The following is a 9,267-nucleotide window of genomic DNA, read 5'->3' as shown; positions in this document are numbered from 1 at the left end:
ACCACCACCACCACCCCCAACTTCATTACTCACACCACCGTTTTACGCCTGTCTCCTTACACACATCCTGGTTGTAATACAGACACCTCACTTCCCTACCCATCATTCCCAGCATCCTTCAAATTATTACAACTTTTCAGTTTTGTAGCTCATGACCAACAGCAGCCCTTGCTTCAGCCAGCACCATAGTCTATGTCGTCACCTTTACTGTGTACTGCCAGTAGGACCGTCACTATCGGCACCAGAACCAGCACACTCACCATCACTGCCACCACCAGTAAGACTACTGTCAGCACCACAACCAGCAGGCATCCCATCACTGCAACCGCCAGCTGAACCACTAGCACCACCCAGCCAGCACACTAGGCATACTGTCATCACCAGTAGTACCACTACCAGCCCCATAACTAGCACACTCACCATCACCACCACCATCTGTAGCACCACTACCAGCCCCATAAGCATCACACTCACCATCACCACCACCACCTGTAGCAGCACTACCAACACTATAACCAGCACACTCACCATCACCACCACCACCTGTAGCACCACTACCAGCCCCATAACTAGCACACTCACCATCACCACTACCACCACCTGTAGCACCACTACCAGCACCATAACCAGCACACTCACCATCACCACCACCACCTGTAGCACCACTACCAGCACCATAACCAGCACACTCACCATCACCACCACCACCTGTAGCACCACTACCAACCCCATAACCATCACACTCACTATCACCACCACCCCCACCTGTAGCACCACTACCAGCACCATAACCAGCACACTCACCATCACCACCACCACCACCTGTAGTACCACTACCAGCACCATAACTAGCACAACATCACCGCCACCACCAGAGCTCAACCACCAGTGCCAGCACCATCGCTAGTTCCAGTTCTCCCAGGTCCAGCCATTCGCCTTGGCAAGCCAAGGCAGTGCCTGTAGTGGACACAGCAACCATCAGGACTTAATGTGCAGATAAATTGCTAGAGACTGGGTGTTATTTTCTTTATTAGTTGTCTGACTAATCAGACATTAGCATCTTCAGATATCCATAGCCTTGATGGCAACATAATGCTGAGCAGAACTATATATCCATAATCTACTGCCATCAGGACAGTCACTAAGACAACGCTCACAGTCTCAACTCCTGCCGTCTATGATCCAACCAACCTTACACTATTAGAAAGCCTCCAAAATGTAATGGTAAAGAGATATCTATAAACCATTTAGCAAAAAGAACCAAAAAGGAAAGAGTTTGTGGACATAATACCTGTCCAACCAGCTTGTCCATTAAGCCCTCAAACGTCACCTGTCAATCCACGTAACCATGCCTCTCACTCAACATCCCAGATCAGCTATACCTACGTGCTAACCAGACTAAAAACAAAATTCTTGAACTCGAAGATGATGATGTTTGGTTTATAGCGCGCTCAACTGCGTGGTCATCAGCGCCCGTACAAAGTCCCAGTTTTTACACAGTCAAATCTAGCCACTGTCACGAATGATGATGATGATGATGATGATGATGATGATGATGATGATGATGAAATGATGAGGACAACACAAACACCTAGTCTCCAGCCAGAGAAAATCCTGAACCCGGCCGGGAATCGAACCAGTGATCAGAGGCAGCAACGCTAGCCACTAGACCACGAGCTGCGGACTTGAACTCGAAGGCACTGCGCCAACAAGATTGCTCAGAATTCAGATCCCCTGCCTCCTATAATATATGCAATAAATCCAATCATAGATTCTCCCACAAGGGCGAGACCAAATCCATTCAGAAAAATCCCAAGTTTTACGATATGTTGACGGCCCTTTCCATCCTAGCAGCCCCTTCGGCCTCAACGCAACTGGCTGAAGGCAAAACCCGTTTCTTAAGCATTGTCCTGCAAAATTTATACTTTCCACCAAATCTCAATAACCGATTCCTGCAACCAGGCTCACTTCTATACCTTGTCCTACCTCTCCAACCTTGTACATTGCACAACATCAGTAAATATCCTGTTCTCTAACATACGCTTCCTAAACACCAACAAACATTACTCACGATATTCTCACTCGAAAACACATCCACGCCATCTTAAATGAGCTTTCCATCTTAATACAACATTCACCTGTCATCCGCCTCCGTAGTAGAGTGGTCAGCATGGCTGAATGCCAGGAGCTGTTTGTATTCCATCATGGCTCGGAGATTTTTCTCTACCTGGCAACTGGGTGTTGTGTTATCCTCATCAGCATTTCATTATCATGGAATTAAGCTACCACACAGTCATAGGATCACTTTATAAGTAGGGTGGGACAGGATAAACGTTAAAGGCAAACTAATAATACCTATAAACTAATGAAACCTTTCAATAGAACAGAGAGAGATACTGAAGGACTAAATATCGTTAACGAAAGTCAGAGGAAAGAATTTTATACAAATCGTGGCGAACGGAAGATTCAGAGTGAAGGAAGGGAATGTCACATTATGTAATAGTAATGTGGATTCAATCACAATGGATGAAATGCAAGTAGCTTTAAAAAGTGTGAAAACAGGAAGGTATGTAGACCAGACGATCAATATGGAACTTTTAAAATAAGCCATTCCCTTTGTGATTTTAGATTATTACATTTATTTAATGGATGTTGCAATTGGTATAATAGGTAAAATTTCAGAAATGACTTATATTTTTGCAAAATATCCAAAAAAAGAACTGTAAAAACTATTGAGAAACTAGCCTCTTTAACTCATCTATAAAACGTACGCAAAAATATTTAATAATTGTGTAAGAACAATATTCGACGAACAAAGTCGATTCCGGGAAGATCGTTCATGCAGTGGTAACACATTGATCATAAAATATTTTAGAGAAACAACGAGAAGTCGACTTAGGGAGACCAAAGTTGGTAAAAGTGTGAACAGAAAGAAACTATGGGACATAATGACTAAAGCTGGATAGCCCATACATCTTACTGAAGTTACAAAAAGCTTAAACTAGGACGTAGTAATAATAACAAAAGTTGGTAACTCTAATACTGAAGAAATCGGTGTGAAAAAGGCTGTAGCCCGTTAGAAACCTACTTTGATGTGTAATGAATGATCTGATTAAGAATTGGATACAGGAAGTAAATCTGGATATACAGATTAACAGAAATAAATACATTAGTATCATTACATATACAAATGATGAAACAATTTTGGAAGAAAGTGATGAGCTACAAAAACAGTAGATAAACTACGTTAGTTACGGAAAAGAGAATATAACCTTCATAGATCAATAAAGAGAACCAAAATAATGGGTCTGGATGGGAAATATTCCATTCACTCGAAGATAATCATAAATAATACACCGTCCGAACAAGTATGCAGCTTTAATTTTTTAGGATGAGATACAAAGTATGATATTGACAAGGATATAGAAAATAAGATTCAAAAATATCGATCAGTATACCAAATGATGAATAAAACACTCCAAAACAAAATACAGAAGGAATAAAGACAAAAATTTTATTAAACCAAGGCTGTACGGGCACTGCTCGTACAGGGTGTTTCAAAAATGACCGGTATATTTGAAACGGCAATAAAAACTAAACGAGCAGCGATAGAAATACGCCGTTTGTTGCAATATGCTTGGGACAACAGTACATTTTCAGGCAGACAAACTTTCGAAATTACAGTAGTTACAATTTTCAACAACAGATGGCGCTGCGGTCTGGGAAACTCTATAGTACGATATTTTCCACATATCCACCATGCGTAGCAATAATATGGCGTAGTCTCTGAATGAAATTACCCGAAACCTTTGACAACGTGTCTGGCGGAATGGCTTCACATGCAGATGAGATGTACTGCTTCAGCTGTTCAATTGTTTCTGGATTCTGGCGGTACACCTGGTCTTTCAAGTGTCCCCACAGAAGGAAGTCACAGGGGTTCATGTCTGGCGAATAGGGAGGGCAATCCACGCCGCCTCCTGTATGTTTCGGATAGCCCAAAGCAATCACACGATCATCGAAATATTCATTCAGGAAATTAAAGACGTCGGCCGTGCGATGTGGCCGGGCACCATTTTGCATAAACCACTAGGTGTTCGCAGTGTCGTCTAAGGCAGTTCGTACCGCTACAAATTCACGAAGAATGTCCAGATAGCGTGATGCAGTAATCGTTTCGGATCTGAAAAATGGGCCAATGATTCCTTTGGAAGAAATGGCGGCCCAGACCAGTACTTTTTGAGGATGCAGGGACGATGGGACTGCAACATGGGGCTTTTCGGTTCCCCATATGCGCCAGTTCTGTTTATTGACGAAGCCGTCCAGTTAAAAATAAGCTTCGTCAGTAAACCAAATGCTGCCCACATGCATATCGCCGTCATCAATCCTGTGCACTATATCGTTAGCGAATGTCTCTCGTGCAGCAATGGTAGCGGCGCTGAGGGGTTGCCGCGCTTGAATTTTGTATGGATAGAGGTGTAAACTCTGGCGCATGAGACGATACGTGGACGTTGGCGTCATTTGGACCGCAGCTGCAACACGGCGAACGGAAACCCGAGGCCGCTGTTGGATCACCTGCTGCACTAGCTGCGCGTTGCCCTCTGTGGTTGCCGTACGCGGTCGCCCTACCTTTCCAGCACGTTCATCCGTCACGTTCCCAGACCGTTGAAATTTTTCAAACAGATCCTTTATTGTATCGCTTTTCGGTCCTTTGGTTACATTAAACCTCCGTTGAAAACGTCGTCTTGTTGCAACAACACTGTGTTCTAGGCGGTGGAATTCCAACACCAGAAAATTCCTCTGTTCTAAGGAATACACCATGTTGTCCACAGCACACTTGCACGTTGTGAACAGCACACGCTTACAGCAGAAAGACGACGTACAGAATGGCGCACCCACAGACTGCGTTGTCGTCTATATCTTTCACATCACTTGCAGCGCCATCTGTTGTTGGAAATTGTTACTACTGTAATTTCGAAAGTTTGTCCGCCTGAAAATGTACTGTTGTCCCAAGCATATTGCAACAAACGGTGTATTTCTATCGCTGCTCGTTTAGTTTTTATTGCCGTTTCAAATATACCGGTCATTTTTGAAACACCCTGTATATGGAGGTGAGTCATGGATCCCTGAAAACGTGATAAAAGTAAACTACGAACTGCAGAAATGACATTTCTCAGGAAAGTGTTACCAGGGAAGAACATATGAAAAACGAGGATATTAGGAATCATGTAGGTATTTATAATATTGACCAAAAGATTGAAGAAAATAAAACCTTATCGAAACATCATCTACAAAGAATGAGTGTAGAGAGAATCCCACATCCGGCCATGCTTTACCACCCAAAAGGAGGAAGGGAAGTAGGAAGATCCAGAACGAGATGGCAGTGAAAAGCGAAGACGAAATACGCACAAGTGCCCAAACCTGCAAGTGTAGAAGAAGAAGAGGAAGAAGAACAAGAAGAAGACTACTTCTTCATCTCACTCAGATATTTAAATAAATACATGTAAAAATAAATAAAACGATACATTACACGTTTGGCAAAGCACAGATCAAAATAACTTTTTCCGGATAAAATGAAAACTGGATCTAGCAGATGAGTTGAGAACACAGTATACAAGAACCAAACAGACATACGTAGCCAGAACAGCCAAATAAATATTAGCGTTGCTATATTTTATCGTGTTTTACGAGTAATGTTTCAAGCCGAAACGAATTAGACCAAAAACTTCAGTGCTAAACGCAGCAACACTTGGAAAAAGTGCGTACAGACGTCATTCTAGACGCAAGCGGAAATCAGAGAAAAATGCTGTATGTAAATGTCATTCATGAATATTATCTCAAACGAACTATTTTTGGATTTAGAATCAAATTATGATTGTAAGTATGTGTGCTTTCAGACCACTGATGAAGTTTTTAATGAATACAACGAAACGCGTATTTTAAAACAAATACGCAGTTTTTAGCAACCTAAGACAGATTTAAATAAGAGTAAGCGTTTCAATTTTGTCTACGCCTTGCGGGTTATAACATGGGTGATGACCCTTTTTAATTGCAGATAGTGAGAATGCAATTAAACGACTAACGCTTGTGCTCGGGAGAAGTTTGACTTTCTCGCGGTGTTCGACGTAGCCAGGGGGGCCTCTGGAAAAGTTCAGAGGGCGCAGCGGAAATTACATCGCGCGCTGGTCGCCGCCCGCCAGAATCGTTGACGATTGAAGGAAGATGCATTATAGGCTCATGCTTTCAGACAGCACGTATCCCGTGGGAGATCAGTGAAGGTGACGTACCTAGGAAGGAGAGGAAAGTTTAGATTACATCTTGCAGACATCGAGTTCCTTCGAAAGGCAGGACGGACGTAAGGGTGCACCGCCCGTCGTTGACTAGGGCACCAGAAACAGAGCACAAACTCGGATTAGGGAACGATTCAAAGGCAACATCGCGATATTTGCTTTACACGGTTTATCGAAATCACGAAAAACCAAAATATGGATGGACGGAAAAGTATCAGAACCTACGCTACCAAACCAGCTTTTGTCCATTACGTAACCTAACACTTTGGAAACTATAATATGTTCTGTTTAGAAATAGGTTAATTAGTCTGAGCGGCTTGCTGTGATTTTAAATTGGTATGCTACTGGTGTAAATTAATGTGGCTTATGTAAGAAAAGCCTTAGCACATCTGCTTGTACCTAAATTGCCCTTTGAAAGCAACGACTGACACATTAGAGGAAATCGCCTGAAAATACGAATGCTAAAATTCGTATTATGAGCGACATGCTAGGAGTGCGATCACTCCAATGAGACGTTGAATTGGCCACATTTAAGGTTATTGCCTCTACAATACCAAAGCCTTTAAAAAACCAACACCAGACACTGAAAATGTCAGCACATGTAAGACGCATGGACTCATGGTAATTCTATTCACAAAAATCTCAAAGTTGTCAATCAAATATACCACTCCACCATCTTCACCAAACCTATATGAGAAGTTAAAGCCATCAACTTCGCTGTGTCTCCCAGGAAAGCTGGAGAGAATCCTGGGGAGGCACAGGCTCGGATTTTTGACCACTCTTTAAGAAGCGACAGGCATCCACATGGCCGCTCTCTCCCTTACGCTTCTACTTAATTTTTTTTGTCTATATTCTGGTTTCTCGTCTCAGTCAGGCTTGTCTGTATGGTAAACAGCTATTTTTTCTCATCTGAACGTTACTTTTCATTATTAGTCTTTTAATATAATTGTGTCTGAGACAGTATCTGAAGAGCAATCTCCGTGAGACACCCCTTTGGAAGGCAGGAAGGAAAGAGGATTACAGTTTAACTTACCCTCGATAGGTCGTTGGAACCGGAGCAAAAGCTAGGAGTACGAAAGGATAGAGAAGGAAATCGGTCGTACCCTTTTCAGAGGAACCATTCTGGAGTTTGCTTGGAGCAATTTAAGGAAAATCACAGAAAACATAGATTTGGATGTCCGGGCGGGGTATGAAACGCTGTCCTCCAGAGTGCTAGTGTAGTGTGCGATCATTAAAAGAACTTAATAGTTATTAAAAGAACTTGATAGTATGCGCCCACTTTTCACTATGACGTTACAGCGCCTCTGAGCTAGATGCATGCACTAATTCGGTTGGGAAACGGACATTAGGTAACTGACAGCTGTTGTAACTGGTCCTTGCTATCATGGATAAAGAGTTGATGTCCATGCTCGTCCCACGCGTTCTATGTCAGGGATAGTTTTGGGGATCGTGTTGAGTATGGAAGTACCTCAACATCACACACACACTTCATAGGGGCACGTGTTACATGTACACAAGCGTTGTCCTGTTGAAAAATGGGATCAAGATGCCGTTGCGTGATAGGTGCATGAGGATGCCTGTGTCCTAGCCGTGTGCTTCCAGAGTTTCCTCAGCATTACCAGCTGTGACGTGAAGTCATAATTGATGGTTCCTACAACATGACCACATGAATAAGATAGCACCGCCTCCCTTAAACATTAGATGTCTTTTCCTCAAGTTAGCTCATTACTTGCTGACGATATCATCTGGGTTAGTGTATCACCATGATTCACCGCTGAAAACCATGTAACGTCATTAATCAGCATTCCATGCTTCCTGGTCAAGGGAGCACTCCAGGCGGAGCTGTCTTTGCTATGGTGTTAACGGCAGCCTACGCTAGGGACGGCAGTTAACTAATGTGGCTGGTGCAGGATCACATGGAATGTTGCAGACAGTAACTTACTTGTTCTCCCATGACATGCACAGATGTGAAGGAGTTACCATGTGACTGGTACAAAATACAGCGATCCTTCCTTGTGATGCTCAGGCAAGGCCGGCCAGACCAATGGCGAACAATATACCTGCACTCACGCTCCCACACAAGGCAACATTGGGCCACTGTTACATTCGAAAGCTCCACAAATCTGCATTTTCCACCATTAGTCCAGCTGGCCAAATGGGCACCCGCCTTTCGAACTCTGTAGGATGCTAATACCCATGGTATAGACGCAACAGTCGACCTTTGGCTGTGATGAAGCGCACACGTCTTGTTTGCGTCTCGCCTGTTGTGCTGCCTGTGAGCGAGCGCGCGTTTGTTTACTTCCGCTTAGCGCTTGTCTCAGAGTCAGACTTCGTTGACCATCATGACGTTTTCTTGCCGACACGCCACAATTAAATTAACCTTTCCATTAGATCAAAGAGCAGAGGGCAGAAGGACAATTCACAGTGAAGGCACTTGATTGTTTTCTTCTATCTGAGCCAACACTGGTACAGGCATTTACTAGAAATGCAGGTGGTGACACTTGGTAGGGAATTCGTTGTTGAGACCCTTGGACAAACAGGGTTTTGAAATAGTTGTTTATTCCAGACAGGACTAACTAATACACTGGAGGCTAGTTATAGGGTAGAAAAATCATGAATAACACTATTACAACAGGAGGCAGTGCAGAAGTTCAAATGGTTCAAATGGCTCTGAGCACTATGGGACTGAACTTCTGAGGCCATCAGTCCCCTAGAACTTAGAACTACTTAAACCTAACCATCCAAGGGACATCACAAACATCCATGCCCGAGGCAGGATTCGAACCTGCGACCGTTGCAGCCGCGCGGTTCCAGACTGTAGCGCCTAGAACCACTCGGCCACAACCAGCCGGCAGTGCAAAAGTCCCAGAAGTGGATACTAACCACAACAGCAAACACTAGCAGCATCTTAAGGGAACAACTTAGTTCAAAACATACTGTGTGTGGCACTATTCACTGAGGCACTCCAAGTGAGAGAGCAGAC

The 9,267-nt window shown here is 43.5% G+C and overlaps 1 protein-coding gene across 1 annotated transcript; it reads right to left on the bottom strand.

Moving 5' to 3' along the window:
- Positions 1-340: 340 nt before the first annotated feature.
- LOC126413134 (uncharacterized) lies at positions 341-8,482 on the bottom strand. The gene is made up of 2 exons (XM_050083026.1): positions 8,479-8,482; positions 341-822 (listed from the first exon to the last, which is right to left on the bottom strand). Exons 1-2 carry the CDS (start codon positions 8,480-8,482, stop codon positions 341-343), a joined length of 486 nt encoding a protein of 161 aa, XP_049938983.1.
- Between the last annotated feature and the right edge of the window lie 785 nt (positions 8,483-9,267).

This window comes from Schistocerca serialis, chromosome 7, assembly GCF_023864345.2.
Source record: "Schistocerca serialis cubense isolate TAMUIC-IGC-003099 chromosome 7, iqSchSeri2.2, whole genome shotgun sequence".
NCBI lineage: Eukaryota > Metazoa > Arthropoda > Insecta > Orthoptera > Acrididae > Schistocerca > Schistocerca serialis.
The sequence above is the reverse complement of the archived record's forward strand: the minus strand, read 5'-3'. Positions and strand labels throughout refer to the sequence as shown.